The following is an 18,071-nucleotide window of genomic DNA, read 5'->3' on the forward strand; positions in this document are numbered from 1 at the left end:
TACAATTGATTGTTAACTTCCAAAAGTATTGAATTGTTATTTTTGAGGTATAAAGTAATAGTTATTAATGTAATCATTAAAATCTATAAGAAAAGTCACTCTTACTCCTACCCTCCTAATAAAATTTATTATTAATAGTTTATTGTTTTACCTTCTAACCCTTTTTTCTACTCTACATAGCCATGTCTGGTTTGTAAAAATACATAATTGTAATCCTATTATGTATATATGTATGTATAATTTATATCACTTTTTTCTCTTGGTACATCAGAAACATTTTTCTCGTTAATTAGAGAATCTTTATAGAACTACAGAATTCATGATGAGATCTACTTATTTTTTGAGTATGAGAATCTGGTTTTATTTCTCAGGAATGATTTAAGTCTTAAAAAATTGAATCTGGTGCTTAGATTTATTAAGATATCAATCAATGCAATGTGTTTGACATATCTTTGCTTGAACTACCAAATTATATGTACCTAAATTGTCTTCCAAGCTATAATACACTCTTAACGTTTTCTTTGTTTTCTACATTTTTTTAAGATTCAGAGAGAGTGCATTCATGAGCAGAGGGGTGGGAGGGGAAGAGGGAGAGGGAGAAGCAGGGTCCCCGCTTAGCAGGGAGCCCAACAACGTGGGGCTCAATCCCAGAACCCTGGATCACAACCTGAGCCGAAGGCAGACGCTTAACTGACTGAGCCACCCAGGCGCCCGTTTTCTACATTTCGCTAATGTTTTATTACCATATCATGTTCCCTTAAAATTATGCTGTTCTTTCTTACTTGAATCTATAAACACTAGGAATTGGAGAATAGTGAGGGACTCATATTTGCAAGACTTCCCAGATCAAATATATCTGCTTCAGTGTAGCAGTTTTCAAGCTAATTGCATTAGCTCCTAAAGGTTCATCTTTGTACAGTGCTGTTTTACAAATCAGTGAGGACAGTTGTCTTATATTATTACAGTAATACAAAGTATTTGTGAATTTGATAGTGAGGTATTTGGAAGCCAAGAAATTGCATTGCTTTTTCTTTTTAACAGTTGCTTTGGGAAGAAATGTAGCTTTTTAGAACAGTTTTATAGTATGTGGCTCTCTTTGGCTCTGTCTGGCATTTTAAGGGATAAAGAGTAAAAAATTACACCTGATGTATCTAGTACCTTGCCTTTTGGTAATACATTATGAAAAAGCTCCCCTATGTTTTCTTTGTCATTGTTTAATGTAATTCATAAGTTGTCATCAATATTAGTGATAACAAATGTTAGCTATAGTTATGTTTCTTTTTCCTAGAATAAAGGTTTCTCTTCATTTTCCTTGAAATTTACAAAACTAATCAGATCCTAAGGGCACCTGGGTGGCTCCATCAGTTAAGCCTCTAACTCCTGATTTCGGCTCAGGTCATAATCTCAGGGTCATGAGACTGAGCCCCATGTCAGGCTCCACGCTCAGCACGGGGTCTGCTTGAGTTCTCCCTCTCTTTCTCTAAATAAAATCTTGAAAAAAAAAAATTCAGATCCTAATTTTGCACCAGCTGTGAACCAAACATTCTTCTAGGTTCTGAGAGTATAGTAGTGAACAAACATGTTTTCATGAAGTTTATATTTTGGTGGGCAGCAACAGAGAACAAGTAGCATCCTTATTGATAAAGTGTCATTTGGAGAGAACCAGAGGAGGTGAGGGAGCACGCCATGTGGAATATCTGGAAGAAGAATGTTCTAGATAGAGGGAACAGTAAGGACAAAGGTCCCAAGGTGAGATGATTGCTGTATGTTCTAGGAATAGCAGATACAAAGAGAGTGGTCTGAAGAGAAGCTCCAAGAAGTAGCTGCCTACCAGATGATGTAGGGTTTTATAGACCGTTTAAGAACTCCTGCTTTATGCTAAATGAGTCATGAAGCACATAGTTCTGGACAGAGGACTGACATGATCTGACTTATGTTTTATTTGGATCTCTAGCGGCTGTTATGTTGAGAATAAACTGTAGGGGATCAGGAAGCCAGTTGGGAGCTATTTCAGTAGCCCAGGGGAGAGATGCTGGTGGCTTGGACCAGAATGGCTCTCGTGGAGGTAGTGAGGAGTGGCTGTGGGATATATTTTGGAGGAAGAGTGAACAGGAATTGCTGACAGACTTGACGTGGGATGTGAGAGAACTGTGTAACTGGCAGAGTGGAGTTGCCCTGTATTAAGGTGAGGAAGTCTGCAGACAGAGTGGGGTTGTTGAGGAGGGAGTGGAAAGGGAAAGAGAGTTCATTCTGTACGTAGGAAGAGTTCAGTGGTCAGGTCTGGACCTCCACTGAAGCTTGTTGGGTTGGCAATTGAACGTATGAGTTGAATTCAGGGGAGAGGTTGGGGCTGGAGATGGATATTAAGTCAAATTATGTTGACTTTTGTGTTCATAGAAAAATTATAATTTTATTATTTTTTATTTATGGAACTGTGATTCAAATTGAAAAGTATATCTGAAAAGAAGTACTGTGATTTATGAGCTGTAATTTAATACTTAGCTTATTACTCTGTCTCAGAGTAATACTTAAAAAGCACAATAATCACAGCAATTGTAGCAGATAGTTACAACTCTGAACCAGATAGTTCAGTGCTTGAAATCTGACATTTTAGAATGAGCCTTCATTCTGAACCTGTCCAAACGTTTGTTAGAACTGGAACAGACTCAACGTCAAATTGTTTAATGTAATGATTAAAACTGGGGGCAGCAATCATCTATACTTTCTTACTATATGCTCAAGAATTAAAAAATTATATATTTTTAGTATTAAATAAAATGCTAAATAACTCTGTTACTATAATTACAATAAATTTACTGTTATTAACTTACATGTTTACAAATTGGTGAAAGACGAGGGGTAGCAGAGGGTAGAGAAACAAGCAAGGCCTTTTTCTTAGCCAAACAAGTCTGGATTCAAATTCCATTTGCACCATTAATTATATGACCTCTATGAGACTTGGTTTGGAAATGTCATTTGGACAGAGGGAATGATGATATCTATTTTACAGAGTTGTCAGAGATTAAATATACTATTTAAACCTAAAGCACATAAAACAGCCACAGACAGTAAATTTTCAATAAATATTAATTCCTGTTTTCTCTTTTAAATATTTGAAGACTGTTACAAGAAGTAGTGGATACATTTGTAGTCTCGATTTGCATTACACTTGATGAGAGAATAGAATCAAGGCCAGTTGCTGAGACCCCCATGAGTGTAGAGAGATTTTTAGCTCAGTATATGGATGAACACTCTGAGTTTTCTAAAATATTAATGAGCTGTCAAAGGAGGTAATGCATTTCTATTACAACAGTTATTCTGTATAACTGAAAGATCACATTTCCCAAGTGTTGTAAAAAAGATGGATAGGTTGGATAGGCACAGGTTTAATTGGGTTTTTACAGGATTTTCAAGTTCAATGTTCCTTTTTCCCAACTTGGACATTATGTGAATTTTATACTATTTAAGTTACCTTATTCCACAAATATTGTGTTCAACTTCAAGTAGAATTAAGACACAAAAGAATCAAGTTTCTCCCAGCTGTTTCACACTGTACTTACATAGGTGAAATATAACCACTTCTCTGGCGGATTTTGATCAGTGAAGATAGCCAATCTAATTAACCCCTTAAAATAATTTGAGATTGTATTTCCTTTTTCTTAGTTATTAACAAAAGTGCTACAATCACTAGAGGTAGTATAGATAAAATTCAGCTCTTTTTCAAGCCTATGCTAGTCATAGTCCATAAAATACAACATTGAAAGTGCTTTCAAAGTTATCTTAAAAGGAGTACCAAATCTTGAGGCAATGAAATGTTTATATGTGTACTTTTAGTTTTTTAGTGCCCATTTTTTGCATTTTTAAGAGCCCGTGTTTTATGTTTAAAGTGAAACATGGTATTTGTCTAGCTGGAATGCTGACATCCCAGCTCATATCATCTGTGATATCAGCAAATGAGAAGAGATTCAAGAACTTTATCAATTTTTAGAAAATATTAATTGCACAAGCAGATGAAAGGCAAGTGAGAAAGTCTGCTATAACCATTTATTCTGGTCTTTTTACCAAGAAAAAAAAATACTCTGGACAATATACTTTCTAGTTGTTGGTCATTAAGTGTAGTTGTTTAGTGCATAAGACTATGTCAGGCTCACCTTCTACATAGGGCTTGTGTTCATAATATGATGATGACTCTACGTACTAGTTCCCTCAGGGCGTGCTAATGGTAGTCGAGTTGGTGGTCATTGTGATGGAGTAGCCATCTGATGAAATTAGGTATGTGGCAGTTTGACACCTTGCCCCTCTAGAGTTACTGGTTTAAAGCTGACCTGCATGACCTTGCTGGGCTCCAAACCATTATACAGCATCAGTTCGATGAAGATGGGTTGGTGCGTTTAAGTAATTATGTGATTTGTCTCTTGTTTTTTGCTCTTTTATGCCTTGCTTATGTACTAATTTGCATCGACATAGTGTAGACCACAATTTATAGGTGAATAGAAAAGCAAATTGAAAATAAAAGATTTATAAAATATAGACACTTGCTTTCATAATTTACCTTAGGATGGAAAGCCTTTGGTTTTTGGAAGCATTATGTTTCAAAGTAAAATTTCCAAATGGAAATAATTTACTCCTTTTTTATTTTGTCAGTTTGATTTTGGTGTTTATGCAGATGTTATTTGTAATATCAAAGTGAGAAACATTTTTCTCTTCTTTGTTTCCCAGTAGATTTAGTAAATGGTGGGACTGATAGCCACCATCTGTTTAATCTGTAATCGGTTTTTGCTTAAATATCTGGTGAGAAAATATTTGTCCCAAACTGGTATCCTTTAGAAGATATATAATAATAAAACTATTTTCATTTTAAGTTCTTAGGACCTTTAGATGAAAATTTCTATACAGAAGATTTTTACTTCTTGGAAAAAATAACATTTACTAATCTAGTAGAGAAAATTGAAGGCATTGTTGAAAATATGGAAATCAGCTCAAAGAAGTAAGTATTTAAAATCATAAGAGCAATTCATTTTGGGGGGTGCTATTTTGCATCTTATTTTTTCTTTTTAAGATTAGAAAATGTTTCAAATATGTACATAAGATATAATAAGAGATATGTGGAGAATATTTAAATAACGAAAAGCATCCATATACTCACCATCACCAAACCATAGATGTTAAGTCCTCTTTGTTTCTTACCCACCCAGCCAGTCTCCATCCTCCCTGAGTGGTAACCATTTTCCTAAGTGTTGTGTGCATGATTCCATATTTGTGTTTGTGCTTTTGCTTCTTATGTGAATATCCATGATCAGTGTTGATGTGTTGAATGCCTGACTTTTATAGAGAAATGCTATTTACTGTAGGCTCCTTTGCAACTTCTGCTGGAGCTTTATCTACGTTCATGTATGTAGAGCTAGTTTCTTCATTTTAGTTCCTTTTTAGTGTTTCATTTAATGAATATACTGTAGTTCATTTATAAAGTCCAATACTGAGATACAGTTAACTTGGCTTTAGTTTTTTACTGTTACAGAAATGCTATAATGAACCAGCTTTAAATGTTTCCTTGTGCGGGTCGCCTGGGTGGCTCAGTCAGTTAAGTGGCTGCCTTCAGCTCAGGTCATGATCCCAGAGTTCTGGGATTGAGCCCCGCATTGGGCTCCAGCCCCCATCGGGCTCCTTGCTCAGCAGAGAGCCTGCTTCTCCCTCTCCCTCTGCCTGCCACTCCCCCTGCTTGTGCTCTCTCTCTCTCACTATCTCTGTCTCTCTCTGTGTCAAATAAATAAATAAATCTTTTAAATAAATAAATAAATGTATGTCTCCTTGTGCAATGTGAGTTTCTCTAGAGCACAGGAGTGTCACCGTTGGGTTGTAGGGTATGCATGTCCTCTGCTTTACCAGATACTGTTAAATTCTGTCCTTTAAAATAGTTGCGATAATTAACACTTCCACCAGAAATGTGAAGGTTCTGTTTCCCCGGGTTCTTACCAATACTTGGTGTTATCTGACTTGTTAATTTTTTCTATCTGGTGGATGTGAAATTGTGTCTTTTTTAATTTGCTTTTCTTTGACTTTTAGTAAAGTTGAGTATCTTTTCATACAATTATTTTCATTCATGTTTACTCTTCTGTAAAATACTCGTACCTGTCTTTTGCTTAGCTGTCGGGTTATTTTCTTCTTTTAATGATATATAAATATTTTCTGTGATTCTGTATACTAATCTTTGTCAGTTATATGTGCCTCACATATTATATTACAGTTTGTGACATGGCTATTTACTTTTTTATTGTAATTTTTTACCAGATACATAGACGTTTTTAATTTCAATACCAAAATATTATCAGGATTTTTCCTTCATAGCTTGTCTGTGGTCTGTGCGCACAAGTGTGTGTGTGTGTGTGTGAGATGTATAAGAGTTTTCTCTAGCCTGAGTTCATAAAGATATTCTCCTTTATTTTCCTCTAAAAATTTTACAGTTTTTTTTTTACTGGTTTATATCTTTAATTCTTCTTGGATCTTTATTCTGTTCCACTGGTATACTGTCTCGTGTCAGTCCCACACTCCAATTACCACAGCTTTATAATAAATTTTGATACTGGAGAGCAGAAATTCTCTCTTCTGCCTCTTCTTCAAAATTGTGTTGACTGTTTTGGCTACTTGTTTTTCTGTATAAATACGATTAGGACCAGCATAACAAGTTCCATAAAAAATGTTCCTGCAATTTTTATGGGAATTTCTTTGAGTTTATAGATTAGTTTAAGGAGAATTGCCATCTTTATATAATATTAAATTACCCATCTATTAAATATAGACGTGTATTGTTTGTATATAGCTATATAAATGTATAATACAGTATATACAATTTAATATAATATATAAAGTAATGTATATAACTGATGATGTGTTATATAATTGTGGTATATAATTTATATATAAACATATATATGAGAATATGTAGCTAGATAGTTACATACACTTACTTAGTGTTCCTTTTGGGTCCTTCAGTGAAGCTTCTATTTATTTCCCATGAGGACTTACACATGTATTTTTGGATTTATTCCCTTGTACTTTATGCTTTTAGTTCATATTGTAAATGGTGTATTTTAAATTACATTTTCAAATTGTTTAATGCTAAATTACAGGAACAATATTAGGTTCTATATCGATATTCCTTGCTTGACTCTCAATTTTTGTAACATTTTTTCAAATATTAGACACTCCTGTCATTTGTGAATTTTAACAGCTTTGTTCCTTAGCTTCCAGCTTTTAAACATCTCATTTATGTTGGCCTTTCTCTTATCTTAGTTTGCTTAATTTAGTGAAAGATATATCTATTTTACTAGACTTAACTACTTTACTAATTTATTTTTTTACTTTTCATATATGTGGATATAGAACATGGCAACCTCCCAATTGTTTTTGTTTTGTTTTTATCAGTTTCAGTTCTTTGTTATTTCTCTTTAATCTGTTTTCTTTTATAAACTTCTCAGGTTGAATTCATAGCTTATTAATATCACGTTTTTTCCTTATATATCCTTAAATTACCAGCTTAAAGCATCTCTCTAAACACTTACTTAGTTGTATCCCATAAGTTTTAAAATATAAATATTTCATTATGAATCAGTGCTAATATGTTCAAATTTCTGTTTTGATTTTTTAACATTTATTTTTTAAGATGTTTTAAAATATTTAAAATTGTTGGCTTCATCAAGGCAAAATTCGTGGTCTATTTTATTGTTTTTATCTTCTCTACATAGAATTCTGCCTAGATCTTGTTAGGCACCCAGTAAATATTTATCAAATAAATAAATGAATAAGATGTGCTTTAAATTTTTTAAATGGCACAGTGTGTGATTTCCAGTTTGTTTTGGACTGTGATTAGAGAACATGGTGTATGAACCAGTTATTTAGTATTTATTTCTCTGAATTTTGTGAGACAGGGTTCATTCTTACCATTGTCTCATGCTTGATTTTTTTAAAAGCATATTTTCTAATTATGTGGAAGATTTTATACATGTCTATCATATTGAACATGCTGGTTTTTTTCCAGCCATCGAAATACTGAATACCTTGTTTTATCTGTCAGTTACTAAAAGAAGTTTGTTAAAACACTGCTAGAATTATGGATCTATCATTTAATTCTTATAACTTTGCCAATTTTTGTTTAAATATTTTGAGCTATAGTCATATATACCCTGATTCAGAACTGTTACGTTTCTAGTGAATTGTTCCTTTTATCATTAAATAAATTACTCCTTTCCTAGTATTTATTTTGTCTTAAAGTCTGTGGCATCTTATATTTAAGCCACCTCAGTGTTCTTTTGCATTAATGTTTTTCTGTTACATCTTTTTCTGTTCTTTACTTCAGAGTACCACTGGGGCGCCTGGGTGGCTCAGTCGTTAAGCGTCTGCCTTCGGCTCAGGTCATGATCCCACGGTCCTGGGATCGAGCCCTGCGTCGGGCTCCCTGCTCCTCAGGGAGTCTGCTTCTCCCTCTCCCTCTGCCTGCCGCTCCCCCTGCTTGTGCTCTCTCTCTCTGTGTCAAATAAATAAATAAAATCTTTTTTAAAAAATCCAGTTATTTTCAAGTGGAGTAAAACTAAAGAAAGCTTTAAAAAGAAAAAAAAGTTATAATATTTAGTTAAATAATTTAGGTCTAGTATATGTTGGAAAGTATATAATTCAGTAGTTACTGGATTTTGTGACTATACTGTTAACATTTCAGAGCTAATTTTTTTAATCTTATTTGGTAAGAAATACAGTTTTAAGTAGGCTTGAGAAGCTATTTCAGCTACTTTAAAGGTGCATTTCAGAGCAAAACCACCCCCCAAACAATAAAAACCAATAACATTAAACTATAAGAACATCCCCTCTAATTGTCTGAAGTTGTCGCATGCACACACACAATGCTGAACAAATCGTGCTGTGGTTGAATAAATTCATAGTTGCTTTAATATGAACATATGCTTAAGATCTGCGGCCTTGTTTTCATGCTTTCCAAGAGTAGGCGAACTAGGAAGGTAGACTCTGGATGCAGAAGGCGGAGTCCCTGGAAACCTCCCCAGGAGCACGTGATACGTGCAGTAGCAGAGTGCTTACTTCTTGCTCGGCTCTCAGAGAGGTCCCCGCTCCTCAGACAGGAGGCGCAGAGCATCTCGTGCCCGTTCCTCTCTTCAGTTCTTGGCAAAAAGAGAAAAAACAATCTGGATACCACAGTATTCAGAGAATCTACAAAAACGCTGTTTGGGCCCCAAATTTCCCTTTCCTCATTTCTTCTTCTCAGTGCATCTGGTCTCCTTGAAACGTGGGGAGCATGTTTGACCACATTTCCTGCATTGTGCCTCCAGTTTCACACACTAGAGAGTATGTAGCTGATAAAATACCTTTGAGGGAGTTTAGGAATAGAGATTATAGAGACTGGTTTTGATTAATTCATTCATTTTATTTATGTTTATTAAGTGGCCATTAAGCAAAGTCCTACATGTCAGAACCTGATAGTCCAGTAAAAAATGGTATAGTAGACACAGGTTCTCAACCACTCGGAATCTAAATTTCTTTATAAAATGGAAGTGCTTATTCTTTCTTTTCTTTTTCCTTTTCTTTCCAAAAACTTGTCTTAAAGTTCAGCCAACATTTTCTGCCCCAGTGTATCAATGAACATAAAATATATTTCCTCCATCATGGATTTTCAAATTTGGTTGTATGTAATCTAGGTATTTTATGCAGTTTTAATTAGTTTTCAAACTAATTTGTGACCATAGAAGTCTGGACTTCTTAATTATATTAAAAACTCCCCCTTTTTGGATCTTCCTGCCCTTTCTTTCCTGTGTGGGCCCCACTGCTTGGACACGTAACCAGCACTCAGCAAATATTGCCTTGAATTGAATGATTCACCCTATGCTTATGGACACTGCTGAGAACACCAATTACAAGTGTTTAAAGATCGTATCAATGATAAGGAAAAGCAGGATGGTTTTTAAAGCAACAGTCCTCTTTAAACTGACAAATTACCAACACGTTTGGAAGAAAAGTTATTTACATAAAGCTTGTCTATTGGAGATATTTTAAAATTCAATTTCCTTTTCTCAGGGCATTAATTATAACATGAAATGTGGACCTTTCTCCTTTGAAAACTCACACATTGTCTCGTTTATCTAGCATGAGCGACCTTGTTATGAAAGCTGATGCCCTTCTTTCCTCTTTGCCTAAACGTGCATCTCGCCATGATATCACATTTCTTAGAGAGAATCACAGGTAAGAACATAATGTCTGTGTTTTTCCTGTCACTGCATCCCATACTCAATTATGGCTTCCATTTGTATTTATAATATAGCAAAACTTAAAGTAGAATTAAATATTGTTAGAGAAGAAATGTATTTGACAAGATTAGGAAAAGAAATACCAGTTAATTATATATTCTAGTAAATAAAGGATGATGTGTAAGGATCTGAAGCTTCAAGTAAGTTCTATCTAGTATAATTTATTATCTTTCTTGTTCAAGATCATTTGGAATTTTTGCAGTATCTTGGGATTATCATTATATATAAATAATACATTTATATTCTCAATGTATAAAAGATTCAGTTACTAAAGAATTCTGATTAATAATTCGGGGGCGCCTGGCTGGCTCAGTCGGAAGAGCATGCAACTCTTGGTCTCAGGGTTGTGAGTTCAAGTCCCACACTGGGTGTAGAGATTACGTAAATGAATAAATAAATAAAATGTAGACATGTACAATAACGTGTCCAAGATGTGTTCAATGGAACACTACTCTGAGACGTTGACACATATATTCTGAGAGGAAAACTGTTCTCTGGTCAAGTAAGTTTAGAGAACACTGCATTCTTGGGAAGGGATAGGGAGAGATTTTCAGTATGCATCAATATATTAACAGTTATGAGATGTGATCTACTTAAAGGTGAAAGAAAAGTTCGTTTTTGGTTAATTCAGCAGTTGTGCAACTTGCTTATCCATGGAACACTTTTTGGTTAAAAATTACTTCATGAAGATTAGATTTCCGAAGGCAGCCATCAGAGAAATACTGTTTTGGGATAATAAGCTAGTGTGTAATTTCACTATATTACACAGTTCCTCTAAGATAGTCGAAATGAAATTCACCAAGCTTTGTCTACATACATACAATTATCTGTGTCCGCAGAAGAGAACCTTTTCTGTTGTTTTTAATTACAGACCACATAAAATTGGGGGAAAAATAGACATCATATAATTAAACTATGGGCATGTTTTATTATATGATCTTCTTTTTTTTTTTTTTTTAAGATTTTTTATTTATTTATTTGACAGAGAGAGACAGCGAGAGAGGGAACACAAGCAGGGGGAGTGGGAGAGGGAGAAGCAGGCTTCCCGCAGAGCAAGGAGCCCGATGCGGAGCTCTATCCCGGGACCCTGGGACCATGACCTGAGCCAAAGGCAGATGCTTAAAAGTCTGAGCCACCCAGGCGCCCCTTATATGATCTTTTTCTAATCACCGCTCCTATAAAATTCAACTGAGACAAACACTTTAGCACAGACTCGGAATGGCTAACACTCCCTCGTAAGTTTGCTGGTTTTATGGCAGATGCTGTCTTAGGTTGCTCATGCGTACCTCCAGCACTAACACCAGCTTTAGCTGCAGGGCGTCTGTCTTTAGAGAGAGGTCTTTACACACACGCAGGAGTAAACTCGGGGAAGATTACTTTCTAAAGAAAGTAGCACTGTTGGAAAGGAAGTTTTATTGTTTTCAGATAGCTGAGATTCAGTACTTGTATTTTTAAACACATCTCCTGGAATTCTTCTTACAAACATCTTTGACTTCTGCATACCATGCGCTGAAATAATTTAACACAGATTACTCAAAATCGTCATTGTAAACATTAGTCACTAGACTGTTCCATGAAGCTATATTATACTTAGGAATTTTGGTACATTTGGAACTTACTTATGCCTGTGTTAAATGTCTGATACATTTGATCTTTTATAGTTTATTGTCGGTTAGTCTTGACTTTCTTTCTCTACCTTTCACGTCTGTCAATGCATCTGCTGCTTTTAAGCCTACTGCCTTATTTTCTAGAAATGGAAGGTGGAAGAGTATGATGGGACTTTGTGACAGTGGTCTGCAATTCTCCAATTTTTTCTGTTATTTCTGGGGCATTACTATAAATATTTATAAATGGGCATGTAACATGTATGTATTGGCATGCCTCTCTGTTTATACAATAAATATCCTCACCTAATGCCTGCCTTCTGAACGTGCAGAGTTAGTAATTTGCCATTTTCTGAGTTCATGGATATAATGTAGGCATTTAGCCTTTTTTTCTATGTGGTTACCCATGTTGATATGTTTATCTAGGTCAGCATTGGTCGTGTGACATAGCATGAGCTTTCTTGTCCAAACACCCAGTTTTTGAATCCCAGTTACCATAGCCCTGTAACCTCTTATTCCTTCAGTTTCTTAATCTATAAAATATAGTGTTGATTCCTACCCTACAAGGGTTTTATGAGACTCAGACCTACTGCCTTGAATATAATAGATAATTAATGCATTGCAACTATTATGTGTATTTGTAGACAAATAATGAAACTTGGAAATAAGAGAAAGAGGATTGGACTTGAAAGTTAAACCATAAAATCAACTCACATCAATCTGGGGGGAGACATGTGAATACCCACCTTAAAAGTAGGATCCAGGCCAGCAAAACTTAATGATAACCTAATTGAAGGTATTAATTTAATGAAGAAAGAATGACTTTGTTGGATTTGATTTGTGTTGGAACCGTAGGAAAAGTAGAGAGGATCACATTAGCAATGCTGGACTGTCCAGTCAGGGCTCAGTCAGAGCCACAGAGATGCTGCGAATGTGTGCATGTGTGTGAGTATGCGTGCACGCACATGCGTACGCATATGGGGGTGTGTAGATGAGAACCGATTTATTTATACAAGAATTGTTGTAGGGTTTGCCCTTACACAGTTGTGAGAGCTGGTGAAGCCGTCCCTCTAAGGCTGTTGATTCTAGAGCTTGAAGCTCACAGGGCAGGCAGGAAGGAGAGGAGGTTTTAAGGCCGGGATGACCGGCCTTTCTGCCTGCCATGCCACACCCCAAATTTAACTGTAAGTTTTCCAGTGTACACGGTTCACAGAGTTCACAAATGAAAATAAATGAGTTGTTCAGGTGAAATGTAACTGTTTTAAGAAGAGGGAGGACACAGAAACTTCTCTGAGAAATCTTCACAGAGGGAATACTATAGGATGAATAGTGTTTTCAACAACATCTTTAAAATAGACAGTTTGACCTGTCTTTATAAAAAACCGATTATTTAATTCAGTAAAACAACTCTGCATGGAATGGATAGGATATTGGCTGAGTAGTAACTTCTCATTGCTATGGCCTGTTTGAAATGTCCTTAGTTTATCTCTAAGACTTGACAGACTGCACATACCTCAAGCTGCCCTTCATGGCTTTCTCTGACTTAAGCTTTTAATAATTATTGACTGTCGGGCGCCTGGGTGGCTCAGTTGGTTAAGCGACTGCCTTCGGCTCAGGTCATGATCCTGGAGTCCCTGGATCAAGTCCCGCATCGGGCTCCCTGCTCGGCAGGGAGTCTGCTTCTCCCTCTGGCCCTCCCCCGTCTCATGAGCTCTCTCTCTCTCTCTCATTCTGTCTCAAATAAATAAATAAAATCTTTAAAAAAATAAAAATAATAATTATTGACTGTCAGCGTAATTGGCATTATTCTTCCTGGCTATTGGCATGAAGTATAGCAATAGTTTCTTGACAATTGAATACAAATCCATTGCCTTAAAAAGGTGGTGTAGGTAGAGTTAGCATCTTTTTGTTGATATTGTGTGAGGAAAGAGACCTCCTACTTCCATTCTTAGATGAATCAATGTAATACCTACTGATAGGCTCAGGATTCTGCTCAGAAAATTGTCCTGAGTCTATACCAATGCACAGAGAGGTAGATGATAGGCACTCTGGGGTTCTGATACATACCACCTCACAGAATTAGCAGTAGTCTGAGTAAACATGCCTACTTTGGCCACCATACCATCTCATAAAGCATACAGAAAATGACCAGTTTTGAATAATGCTACAAGTATGGAAGTAATTTGTGAAATTTTCACCAAGATTCCTAACATCATTAACCACTGTAGATAGGCCCTTTAATTTTAAAACACCTGATTTGTAGTCTTTAGCAGTAGTTATCTGGCAGGACCTGTTGTTTGATTCTGTCACTCCTGTTTTAGCAAAATCAAATCATGTCAACTGCATATAAAATAAAATGTCTTTTATTTCTTTCTCAGAGGACCCATATTTGAAGTGACTTTTACATTAGCTTTTATTGCTGAGAAATTAATCCTTTCACTGCAAAAAGTCTAGATATTTATAAATGTCTTCCTGCACCAAAGAAGACTAATGTCCCTGTAATTTTACAGGTATACATTTTGATTTGGAAATCTTTTTCCCTTTGTAATATGTAAGATATTTAATTCATACATCTTGAAAAACTGACTTCTTGTTTACAATGTTAAAATAGTAATTCAGTTGGAATATTCTGTACTTTTAGTCAAATATATACTTTTAACTTTTGATTACAGTAAATATCGAATTTATTATCTTCCACTGGCGTTTTCTGTGCTTTTATTAATTTCCCCAACATTTCTCAGTAAAGATTATTCCATCTTCTAACTTAGAATTTAGTTCAGTGAAAGACACAAGGAAGGAGACTAAGGGCAGGAGGTTAGGAGAGGGTGACTGGGGTCAAAAATAAGTATGATCAATTTGGGCTTTTTTCCCCTGAACTTTCCTGTTATATGTTGGGATTTTTTAAATACTAAATTTAATAAAACTACTGAAGAGTTAATTTTATTCTCAAATCTGAGAAAATGCATTCAACAAACACAAAAGTTATCTTGGCTTTATTTTTTAATATTGTGTGATCCTTGAGAATTTTGGGGGGGTTAAAATTAGAGTTTTCACTGTAATAGTATTGTTCTTTGAAGAGTTTTTAAAAGTCACTCGTTCATAAAATCTTTCATTTTCTCTGATTCTTTCCAGTTTTGTAATTTATTGAACACAAACGTTAGGCTTTTAAATTTGCATTTTCCAGAGTGGCTGCACCAGCTTGCATTCCCACCAACAGTGTAGGAGGGTTCCTCTTTCTTTGCATCCTCCCCAACATCTGTTGTTTCCTGTGTTGTTAATTTTAGCCATTCTGACTGGTGTGAGGTGGTATCTCATTGTGGTTTTGATTTGTAAGTGATATATATATATATATCACTTTTGATTTGTAAGTGGTGCACACACACACACACAGGAATATTATTCAGCCATCAAAAAGAATGAAATCTTGCCATTTGCAAGGATGTGGATAGAACTAGAGGGTGTTATGCTAAGTGAAATAAAGCAGTCAGAGGAAGACAGATACTGTATGATTTCACTCATATGTGGAATTTAAGAAACAGATGAACATAGCATGGGGAAAAAGGCAAACCAAGAGACAGACTGAATTATAGAGAACACACTGATGGTTTCCAGAGTAGAGGTGGGTGGGGGGATGGGTTTAAGTAGGTGAGGGACATTAAGGAGGGCACTTGCTGTGATGAGTACCGGGTGTTGTATGTAAGTGTTGAATCTCTCAATTCTATACATGAAACTAATATTACACTCTATGTTGACTAACTGGAATTAAAATAAAAACTTAGAATTAAAAATAAATAAATTTGCATTTTCATCCGTGAAGTAACCAGGATTTTTTTTAATCCAGTGAGAAAGAAAGCAATTTTTTTTTTTGAGAAAAAAAAGCCATTTATAAGAATGCATATAGCTCAGGGGCACCTGGCTGGTTCAGTTGGCAGAGCATATGACTCTTGATCTCAAGGATGTGAGTTCAAGCCCCATGTTGGAGATGGAGATTACTTAAAAAAAAAAAAAAAGGGGGAATGTATATAGCTGAGACTACGACTTATTAGATAATTAATTTAACTGATCATCTCTCATCTTATTTTCTATTTTCCTAGCATTATAACGATAAACCCTGAAGAGAATGACATGTTCTTTGATGTCATTGCTATTGTTGATCCATTGACAAGAGAAGCACAGAAAATGGCCCAGTTATTGATTGTAAGATAATATAATGTTTTTATTATATATTTTCTATATCATTTTATTATGTATTTTCATTTTGAAATTTATAATTAATCTTTCAGGTCTGTTTTCAAGTATTTGTGTTCTTGATGCTTTAATCTGTGCAGCTTTTAATTAGCGTGTCATATTCTCAATGTAGAAAATGAAATGGTAGAGCTATGCCTGGGGTGTTATGGCAGTCCCAAGGTTAGGTGTTGCTGTGGACTTAATTATTGTCCCCTGCCTCCCCTGAAATCTGTATGTTGGAGCCCTCATCCCTACTGTGACTGTATTTGGAAACGGGGCCTTTTGGAGGGTAATTAAGGTTAAATAAGGTTTTATGGCTTGGGCCCTAATCCAGTAGGATTTATAGCCTCACAGAAGAGGAAGGGGGAGAGATCCCTTTCTCTCCTCATGCACACAAAGAGGTCATGGGAGCGCACCACAACATGGGGGCTGCCTACAAGCCGGGAAGAGAGCGCTCAGCAGAAACCAAATCAGCGAGCATCTTGATCTAAAATAAGTACATTTCTGTTGCTTAAGCCACCCAGTCTGTGGTATTTTATGACAGCATTTTGAGCTAATTCATCCTAATTCCCCTCTTCATCCTGTCTTGAGTTCTGAAGAATGGCTTCTGGAGAAGCCGATGATCTAATAAGTAACAATAGCCAAATAGGTGAGTGAAGGTTGTGTTCAGTAAGTCTGGCCGCAGTAACAGCAGCTTCAAGACTGGAGTTTATTTTTCTCCTCTCACAGTCCAAGCGTGAGCTGCCTGGAGTGGCTAAGGCAGCTCCACAGCATGAGGACGCAGGCGACTTCTGTCTGGTGGTTCAGTCATCTTCGTGAAGCTCCTCCTGGCTCATGGTCTGAGATCACTCGTCAGGCTCCTCTCCTCTGTTTCTGCGAGCAGGAAGGGGACAACAAGGGCATACTCCGTCCTGTCACATCTCACAGACCAGAATGTAGCAAGTCATGCAGCTGCACCTAGACACAAGGGAGACCAGAAGCTGTGCATGAAGCTGAACATTCATTCGCTGAGAAAGCAGAGAGAAGGAGCACTGGGGGGAGCTAGCTGACTCTGAAAGGAGATTATGTGTTTTTCATTATACTGAAAACTTGAGAGGTTCACATTGTGATGCAGCTTTCAGCGGGTAAATCACATAAGCTAGTTACACTAGAAATCTATATATTTTTTCTAGTGATGCTCAAAATTTGGGGGTATTCCTATTTGAAATTACTCCGTGGTTCTTTTAAAGACATATTTAAAAAAAACATTCTCAAGTGGAAACCATTTGTCCTCTGACAGTTGGCCTCACTTTTGGAAACAGGCAAAAGTGATTAGACATTAAGTCTCATGGACTCTGTAAGGGAGGGATCAAGCTGGGTCATATGGGTATACATGCTGGCGAAATTTCAGCCTGCAGTTTCTCTCAAATTAGTTTGCCCTGCCAAACCATACTGGAAAAAGGGATTATCGATAGCTCTTACAATTGTTTGGACAAATAATTTTGGAAAATCTTTGCCATTCTACTTATTTAGTGTATAACCAGGGTAAATAATTCCATAGTTGCTTTACTTACCCCGTCCTTTCTTTTACCATTTGTACACCTTCAAATTTGACCTTCTGGAGACACATTATTCAGATTATTCTTTAGAGAACAGCAATTAGTGATCATACCCGTAAGGAGTGGAGCTAGTACGATACATTATAGTCTACACACACCCTGTTTCTACAGAGTCGTTATTCAGAAAAAAACATTGCTTACCTCTGAAGTTTTTAGGTAAAGATAGAATTTAGGAATAAGAAATAAGAGATTATACAGAAATATAAAATATGGGATTGGATCCCAGTTTACATGATTGGAAATAATAACAGTCTTCCTGAGCACCTCAGCACGTCACATAATTTATTATTTCTTACTATAAAGAAAACTTATGCTATAAAAGAGAAATTAATTTATTA

General features: G+C 36.0%; 1 protein-coding gene across 3 annotated transcripts in view; it reads left to right on the top strand.

The window, feature by feature from the left end:
* UGGT2 (UDP-glucose glycoprotein glucosyltransferase 2) overlaps positions 1-18,071 on the top strand; it is a 177,980-nt gene that overhangs the window by 116,410 nt on the left and 43,499 nt on the right. For all 3 annotated transcript variants that reach the window (XM_035003168.1, XM_035003169.1, XM_035003170.1), the window contains 3 exons: positions 4,863-4,987; positions 10,144-10,239; positions 16,003-16,105. In XM_035003168.1, coding sequence (XP_034859059.1) covers positions 4,863-4,987; positions 10,144-10,239; positions 16,003-16,105 — 324 coding nt within the window. The remainder of the gene's footprint in view (positions 1-4,862; positions 4,988-10,143; positions 10,240-16,002; positions 16,106-18,071) is intronic.

This window comes from Mirounga leonina, unplaced genomic scaffold (genome assembly GCF_011800145.1).
Source record: "Mirounga leonina isolate KUSES-001 unplaced genomic scaffold, KU_Mleo_1.0 Mir_127, whole genome shotgun sequence".
In the NCBI taxonomy this organism is placed as follows: Eukaryota; Metazoa; Chordata; class Mammalia; order Carnivora; family Phocidae; genus Mirounga; species Mirounga leonina.